General features: G+C 42.2%; 1 protein-coding gene across 9 annotated transcripts in view; it reads right to left on the bottom strand.

Annotated features, from left to right (window-relative positions):
* Window positions 1-1,812: 1,812 nt before the first annotated feature.
* LOC119010968 (pre-B-cell leukemia transcription factor 1-like) overlaps window positions 1,813-21,885 on the bottom strand; it is an 88,479-nt gene continuing 68,406 nt past the window's right edge. For 6 of the 9 annotated variants that reach the window (XM_037083645.1, XM_037083642.1, XM_037083647.1 and 3 more), the window contains 8 exons: window positions 14,140-14,384; window positions 13,016-13,054; window positions 11,801-11,991; window positions 11,498-11,633; window positions 10,094-10,253; window positions 9,094-9,206; window positions 6,854-6,943; window positions 1,813-2,604 (listed from right to left, as the gene is read on the bottom strand). In XM_037083645.1, coding sequence (XP_036939540.1) covers window positions 2,512-2,604; window positions 6,854-6,943; window positions 9,094-9,206; window positions 10,094-10,253; window positions 11,498-11,633; window positions 11,801-11,991; window positions 13,016-13,054; window positions 14,140-14,384 — 1,067 coding nt within the window. In that variant the 3' untranslated portion in view covers window positions 1,813-2,511. The remainder of the gene's footprint in view (window positions 2,605-6,853; window positions 6,944-9,093; window positions 9,207-10,093; window positions 10,254-11,497; window positions 11,634-11,800; window positions 11,992-13,015; window positions 13,055-14,139; window positions 14,385-21,885) is intronic. The other 3 variants (XM_037083648.1, XM_037083649.1, XM_037083650.1) reach the window with 3 other exon arrangements.

Raw genomic sequence — 21,885 nt, forward strand, 5'->3', positions numbered from 1 at the left:
AACTTCTCCAAAAGCAGCGTTATAGCTCTCCAGCTGTTACATTTAAAAGCTGACAGTCTTTAACCAACCTCTCTTTTCGTCTTCCTGCCAGAGACACTGCTGCTGTTAAACCTGATCTTGCCATACTGTGTATTTCTTTGTGTGTTTGTCTGAGTGCATGTGCACTAATATGTTGGATTGGAGCCATAATGGAAGGCGGGGGGACACGCAGAGCCGTAAAAGGGTTTATGTCCAGCGGCAGTCACTAACCTTGATCGTCTTTCAGTTATCACAACAGTGACCGCGACCACCGCCGAGGCCACACGAAGCTTTCGCTCGAAGAGTCTTTTAAACTCTACAATAAAAAGATGCTGATGTGTGATCTCGCTGTGTTACATATCTTTTTTTTTTTTAATGTGTCGAAAACCCTTTCCAACAAAGCAAGTCAAGCACAATGGCGCACATAAACACATGTTGAAAGTTCATGAGCTAATTCACGAGAGTTGGAAAGCAAAAAAAAAAAAAGAAGAAGAAGAAAGTAATAGCCTACATTAAGCATACCATAAAAAAAATAACAAAATACAAAAGAACAAATAGGCCACACAACATAAAAAGTGTCTATAAACAAGGTTAGACTGCTCAGGAAACACATTTCACATAATGTCCCTTCTTTAGTGCTTAATGATCAACATTTACAATGTCATAAATGTTTGATAGTGGAAAAAAAAGCAGTTTGATAGTACCGAGACAAGCATGAACTCAGATGTCTATTTGTTTTGGCGTCAATTCTAAAGCATCAGCAGAATAATGTATCGACTTGAATGATGTATATGTAAATAAACGCCCAGAGAAGGACACAATTCATCGCAACGTTGGACGTATCAGCAGTTCAGGTACATCCAGATGCTTCTTTCATGGCGATGATCGTCAGTGACCTGTGCTGTAGATTCAGGATCCACTGTGTAAAACTCTATTAACATAATGACTTCCCTGTTTAAGTGGATTGTGGTTCATGTACTGAAAAACAAACTAAGTTACAGACGTTCTTGACAAACTTTCTTTTCTGCACAAAGTCATGTTTTCTCTCAACACGGACGGCACTGTTCGCTTGATTGTAGCACCAGAGAATGATGGGTTTTGGTTACATCAGCATTTTGGCATCGTCAAAACAAAACCACGTTTCTTCTGAGGTGGAACATGAACATCATAGGATTCAAGGAAATTAAAGGAGACATATTATGCATTTGTTTTCCCTCTTTCATTGTTACATAAAGGTGGTGGTGTAACAGGTTTTGAAAGTTAAAAAAGACAGAGGCTCCTCTCTCCCACAGAAAACACTGCTCCCGAAACACTTCGCCTTTAATTCTGTGACATCACAAAGTCACGCATAATTTATGCCTTGCAGCTAGTTTGGCATGTAAGAATTGGTTGGGCATAGCTGCTCTGTTGTTTTAAGTGGTGCTGGCTCAGGCATGTGTATGCTGACCAATCAGGGAAGACTAAATATTTGGGGCATTGGGCCCTTAAAGAGACAGGCACTAAAACAGAGCATTTCAGACTGACAGTGCTACAGTTTTTAGAGCAATAAAGCAAGTAAACATGTCCTAGTAGTAACCAAACATAGAGTTATGAACTTGGAAATGACCATAATATGTCTCCTTTACAAAAAAAACAATTGTCCCTAGATTAACAAAAAAAAAATCACAATTCCCGCAATTTTCTCATCGCGTTACTGCTTAAATCCTGTGACTAGCACTCTACCAACATGCTGCAGAACCAAAACCAACAGAGTGAAAAAATAATTTATGTCCTCCTTAATGAATGATGTCAAGCTTGTCCGATTTGATGACAAGTATTTATTTATTGTTTTACAGATAACATACTTCACAGGGTTACCTTAGAGGTAAAAATCTCCTGACAGAACTCTGTTTCTGACTCGTCGGGAGACAGAGGGGGAAGATGAACATACTTTTTTTTTTTTTTTTTTATCAAGCACACATTGTAAACAACTGAGCAATATTTAAGTCTAAATGGCGTACCATAGAATAGGTGAGAGACAACAAAATGTAAGTAAGAAGATGTGCCTCTTGCTTGCAAAGACAAAAAGTTTCATTTTTACAAAACAAATAATGGTCACTGACATATTTTTTCTACTTTTTTAGTGGCTGAGAGGTAGAATGACATATTTTCAGTTAAAACCAATGATTGGACTTATTTAATTTATCATATCATTTCATCATTATGAGTGAAAACATTATGAGTGAATAAGTAACCCCAGCCCTCGGAATATAATGTGAAATCTGTACAAACGTCTCCACTGACTGCAGACTTTTATTGTGAAACTTTTTGTTTGTATCCCAAATGTCCAGCGTTTATAAGTTTCTTTTTTTTTCTCGTTAGGATTTCACAGTACCTCTCCAAAACTGTGGGACAGATAATTCCTTTGTTTAATACTGTGAATAGGAAGGTCAGTCCAGGTTTTTTTTTTTCTTTCTTTTTCTTTTTGTAGATGAGGCGTAGAGATGGATATATTCAGTTGGAAGTATCCGAATGAACACTCCCGGGTCCTTCTGTGGGCGATGTCACTGACGAAGGAGTCGGAGCATCTTGCCAGCCACCATTTGTCTGTGTCGAAAGAGACAGGAAACGTTTTAGCGTCATGGTTACACACTGCGCTACAAGACACAGTGTTGGATTTGTCTTTAAGGATGAAGCTGAGATGATTCCACATTTTTCTTACTACAGACACATCACATGAAAAGACTGAATATAAATAACTTCAGAAAACAAAACGATTTCAACCTAAATGGCAAATTAAGCCACTTCAACGTTGACACATTATTTTAAGGCCACCAATCATCCACACATAATGCACTGATTTTGAGGCAGCAGTACGGTGCCTTTATGGGAGGTTTAAGGGCTTTATAGCTATAGTCATTGCAAAGTGTGCCAATATGAGTAGCCATCGGGGGCCTTTTGTACAGATCTCTTTGGCCCGGCTTGCCTCCCCCCATTGTGCGCCTCTGGACACTTTATAAAAACGAATTTCTGGGAAAAAAATGCATTCATTGTGTCTTTGGCTTGTACGTGTAAAAAGAAATCTGCCAACGAAACAATTTGTTGCAGGATTTGTTGAAATCTGATGTGGTAGTTTGACCTTTTGAAATAAAAGACCTTGAAATTTTAGATAATTTTGAGCTAACTCATACTAGTATTAGTCAGTATTGTGAAAGAAGTACATATTTCTCCGCAAAAGTGGCTTTTTTTTTTCCACAGCTCTCCATTTCAAGTCTATTTTTTTGGTCTTTATATGAAATTGTAGCTGGTATAGAGAGTCGATAACATGTTGCAAAGGGCCTGAACCTAAAATGTAAACAACTATTTTTCTGATGTATGCGTTGGCTAAAAAAATTTAGATTTTCGAGTAAATCAAATGTACGTCTTAAATCAAGTAAGTCTATGTCTTGAAACAAGACGATCCATCTTTTACAACAAATCTGTGTTAATCCACATGTGACAATCGTCCCAAAAATGCAGTTTTTACTCTTGTTTCACTGATTCTTTTGCAATAATCTGAACTACAGTATATTTTTATTTACATCTTCAGTAGGAACACATCATTCGTCTACAATAACAACCATGTAAAATCTCACCAGTTTTATCCTTGAAATAAAATGACTCTAACAGGATATATTGCTTTTGAAAAAAAAAATATTCAGAATGTAGAAAACAGCTTCACTTTTAGATATGTAGTTGGTTTATTTGGCCCTAAAATGGAATAAAATACCACATAAATGCACATTCAACAAACTGTCGAACGCTGTTTTTTGAGAGACTCTTCATTAGATATATCATCATCGCGCCCCGTTCTCCCCTCCGAGCGGCTGACATAATGTGAGATAAACAGAGGGGATGAAACAGAACACGCAGACCTTTCATATATCTCAGAATATACCCCTGAGCAGGCTGGTAAAAGAATAAATTATCACAATGAAAAAAAAAATAGCTCTCTAAAATGGAGGCCCTTCTCAAATCATGATAAAAGGTTGACTAAAGACCATTAAGGACATTAATTGCAATTTCAACGCTATTAGTGAGAGCTGGGGACGTGCTTTGGCAGCCTCTCATTTCCAAACCCTGTTATTTCGCGTAAAGACTGTCTGTCATCTTATTCAGAGGCAAGAGAGGAAAAAAGAAAGAGAGAGAGAGGAAAAAAAAAATAGCATTTCCAGCCTTTTCCAGCAACACCCACCAGCAATTTGAGGGGTGTAATTGCTGTTCAAGGATAAAGAAGGAGAGGTGAACCGCGAGAGTTCAGTCAGTGGATCTTAGAAAAAAGTTTTTTTATTTATTTATCTGGACTGAATAAACACGAGCTGCAACACTTCATTCACAAGCGTTACTGAAAAATACTTTAAAATGTATTCATCATAAAAGAACTAGGACAGACTGTTTATCACCAACTGGAACTGGAAGGCTCAAAAATACAGAATGTTTTTCTACAAGTGCTGGATGATGTAGCCTAAAATGTATTTCACAGTAACACACAACTATTAATGCAAAGTGTTTTTGTAATGCATTATTGAATGATATTTTCATTTTCCATTGTGGCTCATTTCTGATTTGTTAATGCTGATTATTACAATATAACTGTGGGTTCGATGATTGTTTGAACTGCTGGTTACAAGTCACTCTCCTCAATTTATTTGATCAATTCAGACAACTTGTTATTTAACATTTACACTTTTAGTACACGCTGAACACCCAGTTTTATCATGTTACATTCACTTCATGTTTTAAAGTCATGAGGGTCGTTTGAAGACACATACTGTTGTTCTGAAGGTATCGCCAATCCTCAAATAGTCTTCTGAGACTACATGGATAGAAAAATTCCTGCAACTTTCCTAAGCTGGGTAGCTGGAAACAGCATACAGTGAGGTCCAAAAGTCTGAGACCACTTGTCAAAATACTACTACTTTTGCATTTGTTTAGGAATGTAACGCTATTCAATTTTGATTAGAAATGATATAATCATCTTAACAATACCAGTCTTATTGTTCTCAATCTTTAAAATTATGTCCATGATTTTCAGAATATCTTAATATTTGGTTTGTGCATATTTTGCTTTAATGTCAGAATGCACTCGAGCTGGCATGGACTCCACAAAATTGTGTAAAACCTGATGACGCATTATCTCAGCACGATTTGACAACATTTTGGCTGTTATTAAAGCAAAAGGTGCGCATACCAAACACTGAGATATTCTGGTATTCATGGACATTATTTCAAAGATTCAACCTTGTACTCCTATCGTTAAGCTGATATTATCATTTAAAAGTGTTACATCCCCAAAACAAATGCAAAAAGTACAAGTATTTTTGTCTTGTCTTGTTTGTATTTCTTTTGTTAAACACAGGCAGAACATTACATTATTTTGTGTTTAAGTGTTATTTTGCATGAAACATTAATATACACAAATACAACTGATAATAAAACTTTGAATTTTGGTTCATTGCATTAGTTGAGAAGGAACAGATGTGATCTCTAGCTAACATTTTGTTTGAATTGGTGGAAAAGGGTAAAAAAAAAAAAAAAAAATCTTTTTATTGTGACACAAACCATATTCTTCCCCCCAAAAGGTTAGAGGAGTCTTTCAGGATACAGGACATAGTTTCATAACAGTGGTACCTTTTGTTGAGCAAAACCTTCTGGCTTTTTCTTTTTCTTTTTTTTTTTTTTAAGATCATTGGGTATTCAGCTCTGTGACCCACATGACAGGGACACACTGAGGCAAGAGATTCATGTCAGTAATCAAATAAATGGTAATCAAATAAAAGAGAACACAATGTAACACAATGTAGATGAAGAATTGTATCGGGTGCACTTGGAAAACGGGATTAGAGTACTGAAAACTGGAAGCAATCCTGGAAATCCAGATGCCATTAAATGTCATTAAAATCATATGAGCAAGGAAATAACAAAAAGCTTTTATTATGGCGAGTACAGTATTAAATCTAATCCCAACTTCCTACAAACATGAAGTTTGGAGGTTAGTATTTTCACTTTTTGTAAAAAGATATGCATCTGCCTCACACAACAGCACAGTGCATCGAACACTCGAGCCGGTTGTATGTTGCAACTGGCTGGATGCATCCATGTTCTTATTTTAGCACGAGGGGTGTTGCGGGCCTGGCTGTCAGTGCTGCTGTTCCTGTGGATAAATGATCTGACCAATGTGCTTAGACTGTTAGCCCAAAGCTCCGCTCTTTCTGTCCCTGTGACTGTCGTATTGATTCTGTTCAGCCCTGCGCCGCCTGTCGCTATGGATCTACATGCTAACGCACTGCCTCCAGTGTTGGCTGTCCTGCCCTGCCCAGCCCAGCCCAGCGAGAGGACCTGGAAAAACTGGCCCCAGCCTTTGACAGGATAGTTAAAGAGTTATTTTAAGAATTAGCAACTGGGAACTTTTCTCTTTTTTTTTTTTTTTTTGTCTTTTGGACGGGGTACGACTTGTCCTATGGTGCCAACGTGAGAGAGCAGCTTTGGGAGGGACGATGACACCTGTGTCCTTGTTCCTGTCGTCTGCAGGTGTCTCGCTAACGCTAATGTCCTTTGACAGGCTAGGAGCGTGTCCAGCTTCTCCAGCCTGGTAGCTGCCTCATTGCCTGCCACCCAGGGCAAAGACTGGAGCGGGGGCGGGGGGCAACTGGCTGGACAATAGCCCAACACCCGCAAACTGTGCTAAGTGGCATACCAGTGTGCACACAGATTACACAACATTATACACGTCCTGCAACTGGGGAATCATCGCACCGTCAGACAGCAATGAAAACATTGAGAAAACGGACAGAAGGAGATTGTTTACAGGTCTTACGTTGATGCCCTGTGGACTGTACATCTGGCTGGCTGCGAGGCTGTCACTGTATCCTCCGGTCTGGCTGATAACATGGCGAAGGGTATCCACCTGGAACAGCAGGGACACACAGACAAAAGGCCTGGTCAGACAAAAGCTCTGGATAACAAAGACAGCCATGCACAGGGAAAGGTCAGCCTGATAGTAAAAGGGTACCGTAAACAGGAAAAGGTTACAAACAGAGAATCTGAAAGATTTGGCCGCTATTACAAGCTTGATAACAGATGTCGCAGACGATGAAAATACAAGAAAAATGACAAGGGGTAACTAATTATGGATATGTTTGTAGTCGTGGTTGGATAAAACATCAAAATCAGACATTGCAAACAATACTTTATGACTCTAAAGACTTTTTACCACACAACATGACTGCCAATAAAAAATATGGAGAAGTCACATCTTACATTATTTACTTATAACAGATTCACTGGAACAGTTCAGGGCTCCAGCGTGCAGCAGTTTTAGTCGCACATGCACTAAAAGTACTTTAAAGTCCATATTCACACAGTGGCCATTTCCTCCTCAGGTGGGAGGGGAGATCATCTGTGGTACAGCGATATTCCAGATCGCAGGACGAATAAACATAGCGAGTCTTACAAACCATTATTTCACTGCTTCAAGACTTATCAATAACTGAAAAGACAATGGATAGTGAGAACCATGCGAGACATCGAGCCATTTCTTTGAGGTAAAACGACATATTTGATGACCCAATGGCTTCTGTTTTACAACAGCTAACGTTAGCATCGCACAACTTCCTAGCTAGCATTACAGTTAGATAGCGTTACACGACACAATAGGAAAGGCATAAATTAGTTCTAAAATATCGACACAGATCTTGGACACATTTACTTAAACTGCGACGTGAAACACAGTGGATGTAAATAAACTGTACTGTTAGCTGGGAAGTGATTAAAGGCTAACTTCAACTCATGGGTTGTCAAATACAGTTTCACCACAAAATATGGCCTCCTTGTTTTCATTGTCCATTAACATTTCAGTTTCTACTCAACTGGTAAGAGATGGAGTGATAGAAAAAATGAGTCAGACCTGCAACACTGTGTCAAAAATGAGTCAGACCTGCATCATTTCTATGAAATAAAAATGCAGGGAATTCCAAGTTAGGCGGACCAGTGCAAAGAGTGTAAAAAGTCAGTCTGGAGCCACCAGGGTTATGCAGGAAAACACACCTGCTGTATGGATTTCACAACAAATGAATCCAATCTACTCTGGAGAATTTAAGTGGGAGTTGTACTTTTTCTTTTCCTCCTTTATTTAATTGCGCAGCCCCGAGAGCGAGGCCGTTCTGACAGAAGAAAAAAGAAACATTTTAAAGGAACATGAGTTTCACTAATTAACGGCTGACCCAGAAGACCTCTTTACCTCCTGTAAGAGTCGTCCCTTTTACATATTCATGGATGACCTAAAGCATCCGGAGCGCTGATCTGAATAGAAAGGGGAGCATGCAGGGAGAGAGGGAGAGAGAGAGAAAGATGATGCCAAAAGCTCTGAAACCAAATGAGACTATCACCTCGGGTGGTGATTCCTTAATCTATGGTGAGAGATGTAGCACTCAAAAACAGTGTGCTGGTCGTCACTGTCCACTGGGGCAAGGTCAGGGAGCTACAGTGCACCAGTGGCTATGTGAACTCTTGTCAGGAGTGCTGATGAGTGTTGCACCGTTTCCAAAACTGTCTGCGTTCGTCTACTCAACTGTGGGCTGACAATGGCTTCCACATTAATGTAAAGCCTCAGGCTAAGTGTGACCTCTTCTTCACTGTGGAGATCAAGTTGTTGTGGGCTTCTGCACTCCAAGACTGGACAGCGGCTGCACAGTTCTACAAGCAGGACACTACTGGGGCTATTAAATACACATGTGCTAGCTCAGCTTGACTCGGCTTTATATGGCATGTCAGGTCTAACCGCATGATCTTTAACTGAAGACGCACTCGTCACAAGGCGATGACGTTTAAAAGCAGCAGATCCATGGCTGTGACTTGTGGTCAAAGGAGCAGCTGTAAATACTCTTCTTCCCTGCAGTAACCACTGAAGGAACAACACTTACAAAGCTGCTAACAGAGAAGCTTTGACCCCACCCGAGAGCACAGCTCGACACAACTCGCTGCATGGCTAAAGTGGCAATGGAAACTCAAATAAGTGCAGCATGGTTTGAAGCCACATAAACTTGAAGAGCCGCCTACCTGGGATTGTATGTTGGCCCCAACCTGCCCCCCTTGGTACGAGTCCCCATTGAGGGACTGCACACTCATGAACAAGTCTCCGGAGTTTGACATGTTAAAAGAGCCAGCAGAACCTGAGAATACACAGAGGAAGAGGGGGAGGAAGAGGAGGAGAAAGAGAGCGAGGAGAAGAGGACAAAGAGGACAAAGAGAAGAGAAGAGAGAGAAAAGGGGGAGGAAGAGAGGAACAGAAAAAGGAGTTAAAATGATCATGCATAAGCAAAAGTGCACTGAGTGGGTTAGTCTGGTAGAGTGGCGAGCATCATTTTCTACCAAGATGCAGAACATGCACATTAAAGTATCACGAAGCATCATTTAAAAGGAAAAATCAGCCGACGAGAACCATGAGACAGATAATCATCATAAAACTGTTTAAGTCCAGTTTAAACGAGCCGTTATGGATTATATTCTAGTTAAACGTCCGTGCTGCTAGTGTTTCATTAAGGAAGTAATAATTGATCTGCAGGAAGACCCAAAGAATCGTCTTCGTCCTTTAATGGACCCCAGCTCCCCAGATGTAAAGAGAACCATGGCGTAACTTGATTTCAACACCCGGTCCTAATCCAATACAGTTGCGAAAGTCTCTATATGACAAAAGACTCCGCTTGCCCTCCGAGCAGCTTAATGGCATGCACAAGGTCAACCGGACAAGAGGCAGGAAAAAATTAACGTCCGCGAGACCAAGAGGTCAATAACAGGGACAGAGAGAGAGAGAGGAAGAAGATGAGTGAAAGAGACAGACGGCAAAAAGGCTGAGAAGAAAGAAAAAAAAAACGGAACAAGAGGAGAAAGAAAGCTGCTCTGTATAACCGGGTTAGTTAAGGAGATTCAGCCTGTTAGTCTGAACGGAACAGCAACAGAGACTGAATGCCTGAGTTGGGGCTCAGGCAGGAGAACGTCTTGGCTTCCGTCTGCATCGGCTCTGATATAAAAAAAGAGAGCTGGTCTGGGATCAGCTCACCTGCTGAGTTGGGAGTGGATGGGGAGTTTGCCTGGCTGCCGTGAGCCGACACGCTGGTCGCGTTGACTGCGGTCCTCGCCGCGTACATGTTGGCCTCTTCTTGGAATTTGCCGATGTTTTTCTTGTATCGGATTCTCTTGTTCCCGAACCAGTTTGATACCTGTGGAGATGACAATGAAAGGATAGAGGAGCCAAGTTAGAGCAAGTTTAAGATGACACAGATACAAACCAACAAGCCAGTGAAAAAGATGATGATTTCTGGATAGTCTTTGTGGCTGCTCTCACATCAGTGACTGATTAGTATTAGTTTTTATAATGCAAAACCTAAATATTCATGATTGTCCTGGATCAGACCAAAATATTATTATAACATTGTTTTTTCAAAATAAGATTTTATTCAGATTTCTCAATATACACTATCCACTTAAACAGCCCTGACATCAACAAAACAAAGACGCACAGTCTTATCGACAAAGTAAAAACAAAGAAACAAAGAAAACGTATGACAATACACATTCAAATAATATTCTCACACTTTTGTTTTATGCCAATCTTATGTAGAATTTTCTTGTATTTAAACCTCTAAATGACAAACGATTAAATGCTCATTGATAGTCGTTGATCTGCATGTTTTTAATATGCATGTGCACAACACTAATCTCTATAACGAGATATATGCATAAGAACATTTTGGGAATTGACTGATATGTGTCTATTAGCTTTTTAAGGGTGCAGCGATGGCCAAATGTTTCTGTCTGAACGTGACATCTGAGACAGCGGGAACCGGCCGGAACCAGTTTCAACAGGCAGGCAGTTATGGTAAGTGTGCCACCCTGTCATGTAGTTGTTGCCATGATTACAGACGTGTAGGCCTCCATTGTAGTTGGCCATGAAAAGATATTTTTGGTCTACAACCATCGATATTAAATTAAATTAAAAAAAACAACATATATACATATGTTGTATGTCAAGTGATGTTGCTGTAGCTGCTGCTGGGAGAGAACCAGAACTGAACTCAATCTGTAAAAAGAAGGATCTATAATGACTTGAAAAAGTGAAAATTCACATTGAAAAACCACATAAATGCACCAAAATTTAGTGTTCAAACAGTGTTGGCTCATGACACATTTACCGCCATTTGGTATTAAGTGATTAAACGCTGAGATTTACTTGAGCCAGTGTTCATATTTAATATAAAACTGTCCCTTGTTAATAATACTTAATTCAAGCTACTGGAGGTCATGCTGCACAGAGAGTGGCCATAACACCGCGAACCCCAAAGGTGGAGTAAAATCTCAAATCCTGCAAGGCCTTGGCGGAGGCTTCAGAGTGACATTTATTACTCCTCACCGAATGATTCACCTCACAGGCCAAGTGGACCGCTGCTCTGTTTATTCTGCTTACCTGTGACACTGTGATGCTGCATTTCTTGGCCAGCTCTTCTTTGGCCTCCTCGCTGGGATAGGGATTACTGAGGTGGGAGTAGAAGTACTCGTTTAGGATCTCTGTCGCCTGTTTGTTGAAGTTCCTCCTCTTTCGTCTGGGGGAGGGAGAGAGGAAACAGACTGATGGGACTTTGCAAGCGACTTGGCCGGACAAGAACAATAATTCTTTAGCGCTGAAACATTAAAAAAAGCACCTCTTAAAAATAAAGAACGCTCTGAAGGTGTTTTAAAACAAAAAAAAAATGGCTGGAGAAACACAGACCTGGCGTCGAGGAAGCGTGAGCGCAGGATCATGACAGCCTCGCAGGTGCTCTGTTTCAGCTGCATCTGGATGGAGCTGAACTTGCGGTGGATGATGCCGACCATGCGCTCGATCTCTTTGGGCGAGATGGGTCGTGTTCGAGACTGCTCCCTCAGCAGGTTCATCACATGGGTGGTGAACTCGTTGCACGCCTGGATGCACAGACAGACAGGGTTCATAAAAAGAATAACTATCGTGGAGGCTCGAAGGCTTCAGACAGAACAAAAAAAAAAAAGGATGAAATTGAATTTCTGGAGAGGCCACACCTTCGCTGGCGGGCCTCGGCCTCTTAGAAACAGCGCTGGCTGACACTGTAACAGCAGCAGCGTTGGAGGTAATGGGAACAGTCTGAATTAAAGCAGCAGACAGTGCGACGCCAAACAAATGTGGCGGCGGAGTCGTACAGTGGAGGCAGCGAGACACGCGCTGCTCTCTGAATATTAAAAAGACTTCTCTTCAATGGATGAGAAAATGTGACAAGTGAGGAGAAATCTAAAATGACAGCAGGCTTTCAGTCCCGTTAACGTTCAAGAGGTTTAAACTGTCTCCCTCTCTTTTCACTCCATCTTTCGGTCTACCTCGTTCTCCCTCTGTCTGAATCAGTCACTGGATATGACTGCATTCAGAGTCAAGGTGTCTGTTGCTTGTCAACACCAGGGTTACGTCAGTCAAAGTGATGCACCGAGCAGCCGTTCTGCTTGCACACACACGCCAGACACTGCTCACTCACACGCGCGTGAGCTGCCGTACGTGGTGCGGTGACACAAAAATGCTCAGGTGTGTGTTGACTGTGACAGTTAGCGATGACTAGCCTTCCTCGCAGAAGATGACAAACCCAGAGCGCTTTGACTTTTTCCGAGGGAATGACAAGACGTTACAGTCTTTGGAAAAGAGCCGGTGTGTGACTGATATAATGGCTGCTTGCCTGCTGAAGATAACATCTCTGAAAGCTTGGCTTGTCATGAGTTGGCCTGTAAGAGCTGATTTCAGTGAGTGATACGCTTAGTAAAAAAAAAAAAAAATGTAAATGCATCATTTATTCCAACTTATTCCTATTTAGCTTCACAGATGGAGCCTGTTCCAGGATGCATCGGAACAAGAAAAAAATTCTTGGACTAACACACAATATTCACTCTGACATTCCTAACTTTGGGAAATTTAGAGTCTCCAATTCACCTTAGCGGGATGTTTTTTCCCAGGACGAGGACACAGGACCTGGGGGGGGAGTACGAGAACAAGTTTCAATATTTATTTTCTTGCATTTATTCATTTTATTTATTTGATCCTAGAAGTGAAGTTTCAAATTCTCCATTTATTAATTAAATAATAAGACTGTAACGATTCTGAAACAGAGTCTGAGACCACGGCCGACTAGCGCAGCACTGTCTCCCAAAAAAGAAAAAAAAAAAAAAATGTGGTAATTAAAGCCGTGTTACATCTTGTTTCTAAAGCTCAAGTTTTGGAGGACTGTGAACAGCTGCCTGCTTCTCTCGACTAACTGCGTTCTACATGATGCATTCAGGGGCTGATTGTAAATTACCAATGCTGTGTGTTTGCACATAGTTAATGTGAGGACTGGTCTTTAATTAAGTGTTTTGTATTTACTTGTTTATTTTGTTTACTTATTTTGTGTACGTCACGTTTTTCCAGTTTTTTAAAATATTGTTTTCAATTTTTAAACAGCAAAATGCAGCTGAAGTCAACACTTAATAATTGACAAAGCAAAAAAGGAACAAAAGGAGTAAAATATGTTAATAACCTTAAATATGACGAAAGTACAGGATAAATGAAGTCGCACATTTTCCTTAAGACAGTAGAAATCTTTTCATTTACATATGTTATGTACATTAAAACATTTGACCGCACTTTAACTACCCTTGGTGAAAGATGTCTGTCATCGACTTTAACCAATCAAACGGGCTCTGTTGGACACTTCTAATAGTGGAGAGGAATCCTAAAAGCGCTCCAATAAAGATAAGAATCCTAACAAACAAAAGATGAGGTCTGAACCAAGCTGTGGATTTTGTTACACCCTGGCAAATAAAACACAGGAGAATAAAAAGGGTTCTAAAACAATGCTTGGCTCGTGGACGCATCACATTCCTATTTTAGAGAGGTTAAATTAAGGTATCGTGGGAGTGATACATGGGAATCCTACGGATGCACTTGTGTGTTTGCAGATAAAATACTTATACTTAATATAAAATGACAATGTGGATATCTGTTGCAAAAGCAGGAACTGAGCTGAGTAAGTGAGAATATGGGAGCTGATGGTAAACAACAATGTTCCTCCTCCCCACCTGTTCATACTTCTCCAGCTCCGTGTGGTAAATCTGTCTGATCTGAGTCAGCTTGGCCCGGTAGTCCGAGTGCTCTGCTGAGTTGTCAGCGCCGACACCGCCCGTGGCGGCTGCTGCTGCCGCCGCGGCTGCCGATCCGCCGCCTTTCTCCGGCCCGGCCACGCCCTCTGCCAGCAGCATGTTGTCCAGTCGCATCAGCTGAGGATCTGGAGGCTCCTCCTCCTGGGCGCCGCGGATACTGAGCACTGCGAAAAGGACAGGAGAAGAAGATTTACACGGATGTTCAAAATGACCGCAAAAAGCGAGAACTTCACTTTGATTAAGAAAGAGTCTTAACTATTTTTTCCAAGTGAACGCTTTGAAATATGGCCGTCGTTTAGATAGTTCAAGTCTGAACCATAAAAACCTGCAGCCTCACAGTGGCTGGCAGCTCGGCAGGACCATAAAACTATAATTTTATCGATTCAGGCTATCATTTCATGTAAAAAAAATTAATACAGCCTTCCACCAGAGTTCATCTTTCATTGCTCTCCTTATGCTCAGACTATGTTTAGTTTCTGGCTGATGGCTTTATTATCTTGTCAGGTGCTGTCTAAACAGAAAAACAAACTAATAACACGCGTTAGACACAGCATATTAATGCAGCGACACCTGGCTCAAATAAATCATGTGTGGGGATTGGTGCTGAATCAAGATGGAGATACATAAATAAAAGACTAATCATTTGATTCGTGATCACTGAAGTTAATTATTTTCACACTCGAAGCAGGAAATCAAACAACAACCACTAAATTACCATTTCAACACGGCGCCTGCAACATCGGTGCAGCATTCGCAGCGTTTTAATCTCACTTTAGCAGGACTGAGGATGCTCTTGCAGCCGACACCGAGGTCGTTTACACACTTGTTTGGGGGTCTGAACCTGCACGCCTTCACACACCTACAGGCGCTCAGCACTCGACCGACGCTCAGCTCCCATGGTGCGGAGAGGGAAGTGCAAACACAACAAAGACAGGCCTGCTGGGATGGACAAACAGAAATGCGCCTGACGTGCGCACATAAACAAAAGCAGTCTGGACATTCTGAGAGGTGGCACGAAAAAAACTACGCCACCGACTATATTTCTCGAGAACAAAACACACACACACACACACACAGATGCTTCCCAATGAGTTTTTATTTAAAGATCAGCCGTACTGCCCTGCCTCTTTCTGCCACCAGAAGGCTCCCTCGTAAGGCGGCAGAGCGTCCTGCCTTTTTTTTTTTCTCAGAGGTGCTGAAAACAGCCGACCAGGTGCAGCCCCTCCGCTCCATCCACTGTCTTCAAGGACAAAGACAAAGCTCACGCTGGCACCACAACATTTTTCACACACACCTTTAATCCACGCATCTATCAAAAATGTTTCAGGTGGACGATCTAATACAGCATCCTGCAATGTCTCTTCCATGATGACTGTAGACAGTGAGGGTAAATGACAGGCGGTGTGACGGAGCAGTGAAGCCATATTGTAGCCCACAGTCTCCGGTCACAGCGGCGGCTCTTTTGTAATGAGGATGTAAGGCTGAGGCGCCCTGTGACCTTTGCTGGTGAGCAGGGCGGGGGGGTGGGTGGTGGTCCAGATGGATTCCCGGGGCCGCAGTTGGAGCTTGTCTACTCTGATCCTCCTTTTTTTTCAAACCCCCCCCCTTCCACCTCGCTCTCTCCTGTTTCCTTCCCTCTCTTTTTTTCTCCTCCAGCAATAACATCATCCATTCCCATCAGCTCCAACACGTGAGCAAGCTCAGCTCAAGAGGCAAATGTCAATGGCTATCAGACGGCTGGAAAAGGTCAGGAGTTCAGATTGGGAGCAGACGCACGTGTGTGTGTGCGCGTGTGTGTGTGCGTGTGTGGGTGCATATGCACCATGTGCCGGTAGATGGATATGTGGATATTTTTCATGTGAATCACACCAGCGGGAAATTATAACACTCGCCAATTTAATTCTGACAAAATAGTGGCACATCCCAACCAGAGGGGGAATCTAATGAGCCTAAGAGTGATTTATTCATTCCCTCCGAGTCCCCGAGTGCACAAGTAAAAGCATGAAATGGATTAAATAAATACAATTAATAAGGAAAATCAAACAATTCACTGTGCTGTGGCATAATTACCCTAACCACAGCCATCAGCTTTATTTATTTCTGTTCGGTAATAGCAATGAAATCGATTAGGCCTCGATGGGTGCTCGTTGTGAACCCTGCAACCGTGGCCTATACGTTACCATAATCACCTGACGGAGGGAAGTGACCTCTATTACGGTTCATCACACGGAGAGACCCCTTTAAACGCACTTTTCTGGTCTATTGTAGCGACGAAAGCTCGGAGTCCATACTGCTCTGCTGCGATTCCCTGATTCCATGGACAGTCACAGATTAGTATCTATAAAAGGAAGATGGCCATCATCTAATCTTGATCATTACCGACAGACTTAATTGAACAATGAGAGGACGCAATTCCCCTCTCTGTCGCTTCCTCCCACCCTCCCTCCCTTCCTCCTCCCTTCTTCCCTCTCTCCCCCCCTTTGTGCACGCTCTTGTATAATTCCTTCCCTGAGATGTGGGCCACTAAGCCCAAAAAGGCTGAGAAAAAAACTGAACGCGCGTCATACAACAACTCCTGAATAATGAATGGAGTTCTAAGAATAAGCCTTTGTTTTGCTTATTGACAAAATTAATTTCTGCTGTTTTACTTCCTTAAGAGCTGGCTCATACCCATCGCCACACTGCCTGCTGTTTGCAGACAACGGGAGTGTAAATAAACATGACGATTAAGCCACCCACTCATACAGGGAGAAATCAAGGTGCACACACACGCACGCACGCACGCACACACACACACACACACACACACACACACACACACACACACGACACAAACACACGATGCAAACATGCGCTTTGTGCATGAATGTAAGCACTCGAATAGGCACACAGGCAAAATACACAGCTATGCACATTGGCAGGCTACCCTGAGCACCCAGGCGGGCGCCCTGCGAGTGCCTTTAAATGAAAACATGTTTAATTAATGATGTTGAAGTATTCTGTCACAATTAGGAAGATTTACGGTCAAACAAGGCAGCAGTGATGTCCCTGACAGCCATGATGAAAGTTTACCCTGCTTGCCTCTGACTGGCAGCTAGCAGCCGATGCTGGACTGGATCCATTTCCCATCAATACAGTAATGCAATACACTCCGCGGCACCGTGGTGTATATATATGTGTGTGTGTGCGTGTGTGTCCTTTCCTTGCCTAGCTTTTGTCTGCATCACATGACCCCGGAGAAGGGCAGTCAGTGGCTGTGCTCTCTATCGATTGTGTGGGCACACGTCATCTAGGGTTTCAGCAGTTAATAAATCAGGCCTGCTCCTGACACAACCGTATGTGTGTGTGTGTGTGTGTGTGTGTGTGTGTGTGCGCGTGTGTGCATGCGCGTGTGTACATCCATGTGTGTGTGGGCCTGTCACAGACCAGTCAGCAGGAGTGAAAGCGACAGCCACATGATAATGTAACATCACCACCATTCATCCCTGCCACACAGCATTCTGAGACAAAACAACAACAACCCAGGAACCTGAAAAAAGCAGCGTGATTTACAGCAGACATGACAAGTATCACTAATACAAACCCTCCCCTCCCCGCTCCTTCAAGGGGTTCAGCATCCTGCTCTCATCTGCATTTGATACAAGCCCAATAAAGCGGTCTTCATAAGATGCCGCGCTGTTACATATTTCATACTGACCCACGCGGCAGAGGTAAACTACATCACTAAGCAATGCTATTATCATAACTGAGAGCGCTAAATGAATATTATGTTGCATTACATCCAATTTACTGTATATGCGGTCATTTCTGCTGAGCTGAAATAAAGCTGTAAAATAAAGCCGTAATAAAGGAAGGACGATCATTGTGGGGTTACTAATCACGCCTCACGATAAAGTCGCAACGCCGTGAAAACGTTTGCACTAATCTTAACGTGTTATTTAAAAATGTTCTTCACCTAATCTGCTGAAAGCTGGATTTGCGTTGGACTCGCGGGACATGTTGCCAGGCCCAAAGAGCTCTTTACAACAAAAGAAAAATGGGAATCTGTTAAAAGTGCGCTCCACAAACTCCACCGCACAAAAAAAAAAAAAAAACAGGATCAAAATCGATGCAGCAGAACCAGAGATATCGTCTTTTTTTCTTTTATTCCTCGGCACCTCCAGACAGACCTTCAAACTCCACAGTAGTGAAACAAGATGACAAGATACAAAACAAAAATTCAGATAGGGGGACCCGGGGGCATTCTCTATCTGAGGAACATTTCTGTGATCTTATGACGCAAATGAAGCCTTTTGGAGCGTTTTGCGTCAAAACAACATCTTGTTTTCGATAAACAAATACGCTTTATTGCATTTCGATTCCTTTTAATCACAACGTATAACAACAGGCAAGATGGGGCTCAGGATAAACTGGCGCACTGCCGAACAAGCAGTGAGCACAGAGGCCCAGGAGCAGAAGCTGAAGAGGATGAGATTGAGAAGAAATGGAAAAAAGTAGAGACAGAGGGAGGAAGAGCACATCATGTTCTTTTTAGTCTTGAGAAGTATCAGCATCAACATTTGTATGTACACAAGGTGAAAATGTACTATGTTAGTTCATCACTGGTGACTTAGTCGAGGAAACATGGCATGGTTGCCAATTGTTAGCTAATTAATGGAACATTACATACGAGGGAGGTGGCGCTCTATATGTTCAGTTGCTCTGTAAGGCGGTCAGAACTCGGCTGTTACTTTGCAGAATTCAGGCTGCAGGACGTCAAACATTCTCTCATCTTTCACTTTAGCCTGAGTCGCACTACAGACCTTAAACATGAAAAGAGTAACAATGCACATTAAGGCACGCTTCGGAAATGAAGGCTTACCCATAAGTTTTGATCTACAAATTATTTTAAACTCTGAATCGAATCAACCGAATCACCTGGTTGACGCTAGACAGGTATCTAACCTGCTGTTATGCACAATGCAACACGACTAGCAGCAGCTGATGTGGCCGCTACTAGCATAGCCGCTAGTCTAAAGTCTGAACTCCAAACCTCACAATTTTGTTCTTCTCGCATGCTTTCTTTAAAGCCACAAAAGCTTTTATAAAGCTTTGTGTGCAGCAGTTAGTAACAGACGACATGTGAAGTCAGTGTCCGCCTTTATAATCTTGTCCAAACGCCTGATGGACCTAAGTTCTTACTTTGAGCGAACACACCGAGGTGAAGAACAGTGTGGCCTTCAGGTTCATCAGGATTAAAAAAAAAACCTCACCGAAACACCATGCTTCACTAACCAACCAACCAACCAACCAACATTTTCCAACGACCATGAAAGCAAAGTGTTGTAACTGTAACTTTAAAGAGAAAATTGTGATGAAAAGGGGCTTCAACTAACGCTTAATTCCATTACTGATTAATCAGCTGACTACTTTTCTAGTTATTCCATTGGTCATTTAGTATATAAATTGTCTGTCCATCACCTTTACCTGACGTCGATGGCCTTTCAATTGTTGGATTTGCCCAAACAACGGCAACCCTGCAGGAATTTTACAACAATTAAAAATCTATTTTTTCTCAACCAACTCAGCACCCAGTGATACTTTTTGTCCAGAGTGCTACAGACATTTCAGTCGGTACCAAAAAGCGTTGAGGTTAAAAACTCAGTCCCCTACTAATAAAGCAATCATCATAAAACGCATCATCGTGCCATATTTCATAAATTGCCACACGTAGTAGAAGTTAACTACAGCGCTAAGCAATGCTATTATCATTACTGAGAGCACTAAATGAATATTATGTTGCATTATATCCAATTTACTGTATATGTGGTCATTTCTGCTGAGCTGAATCTGGGCTGTAATGAAGAAACACACAATCATTATGAATTTACTAAGTATAGCTTAAGTCTACGGCGTGAAAGCTGCTGTTGTATTCTTAATACTGTGTTGTTTACATCGCTTTTAAAATGTTGTGTTTTGTGAGCTGAGAGCTAGATTTGTGATCTATCCCTGAACTCATGGGAAACTTTCTCAGGCCCAAAATGTTCCCTCCATCACCGGATAATGGGAAGCTGTACAGCCTCAGTACACAAGGGCATAGTCATAAAGTACCTCTAAAACAGCTTTATGTTTTATCAGCTATCTCGAGTATCATGTGCAGAAAAGGGGGCAGAGCTGGGGTTTTGTATCTGACACCGGTTTGGGGAGATGGGTGGGGGGGGGAGGGGGCACCAAGGACAAGGAAAAACACCAAAGAAATACTGGAGGGACCAGGCAGAGATGAGGAGATGTGGATGGTTCGGGCGAGGAGGGAAGGGAGTGATGGAGGGGGAATGAAAGGCGAAAAATAGAAATGGAATAGGAAAGCGAGGTGTCAATTAAAAAAATGAACCCCAGTGCATTTGGGAGGTGACAGCTGGTGGGAGACGAGCTGACAGGCGTCACATTAGGCGGATTTGGTGGCCGCTCCCCTCATCCCCTCCTCCCCCCCCCCCCCCCCTGTCTCTCTCTCTCTCTCTCTCTCTCTCTCTCTCTCTCTCTGGCTTTCTCCACTGGCGATCGGTAGTTTCTCATGCGGCAGTAGTGGTGGCGGCGGCGGCGAGCGAGGCAAGAACTCAGCTTGGTGTTTTTCAGAACAAGTTCCCCCTGCAGCTACTCCTAATAACGGTAATTATCGTCATCATCTGAGGCTTAAGCAGGCCAGTTTGAGGCCTGAGGGGCTGGCCTGATAATGAGGCAGCCAGCGCCAGAGGAGAAGACCATTCAGAACACCGCCCTGCCACCAACACGGAGCACTCCCATTTAAAAGCCTTCATTAAAATAATTCATTATTCAAAATAGGCAATACATTAGCCCCCTGGCTGTCAGTCTTTCTTAAGGTGTCTTAAAATATATATCTTCTTGATTGAATCAAACTCATGCTCAGCCAGTGCAGCTTCAACAGCTCCAGGCTGCACTGGAAACCCGAGTGGCTGAATAACTGAGGAGAAGTCACGAGCTTGTGGAGGAGCGAGCTGCACAGTCGGCATGCTAGCAGACAGACAAAGACATCTCTATGGAGCCAAAACAGAACACTTTTAATAAAGCCCGGGCAAGGTTGCATATATATTTATATTTTTCGGTGTGTATTGTCTTTATTTCACAGCAGAAACGAACAAATGAATAAATCAATAAAGGTCCAAAACATGCAAGTCAAGCGTCGGTCGTTTCAGCACATGTACCAAAACAACATATATATAATATCTCTACGCTGAAGTGTTACGTGTCCTGATGGCTGAGGGATGGAGGGAGTCACAATTTACACAGAATGTAGGGATAAAACACAAGAGGTTGGTTTACACTTAAAAGCAAAAATTAAATGTGGTAACAAAAAACACACTTCATCAAAATGAAAAGATTAAGATTAACTTGTCCTTAAATCAAACAAAGAAAGTAACTAAGGCTGTAGCAACAACGCGGGGAAAGGATTAGGTCAGGCGAGGGCGTTTCAGAGAGGCCGAGTCCGTAACCTTAACAAAGCACTTACTCAAGCTAACTAAGACTCCTTAAGCTAACCTTAACTTGTATCGTCACCATGAAACATTATACAAATTTCTTTTTCACAAGTGATTTGCAGTGGTTTCTGAAGGTGAACACTAATTAAGTGAAGAGATCAGAAAGTGCATTTATGAGCTGTTCCAGAGGGCA

Source organism: Acanthopagrus latus, chromosome 21 (genome assembly GCF_904848185.1).
Source record: "Acanthopagrus latus isolate v.2019 chromosome 21, fAcaLat1.1, whole genome shotgun sequence".
In the NCBI taxonomy this organism is placed as follows: domain Eukaryota; kingdom Metazoa; phylum Chordata; class Actinopteri; order Spariformes; family Sparidae; genus Acanthopagrus; species Acanthopagrus latus.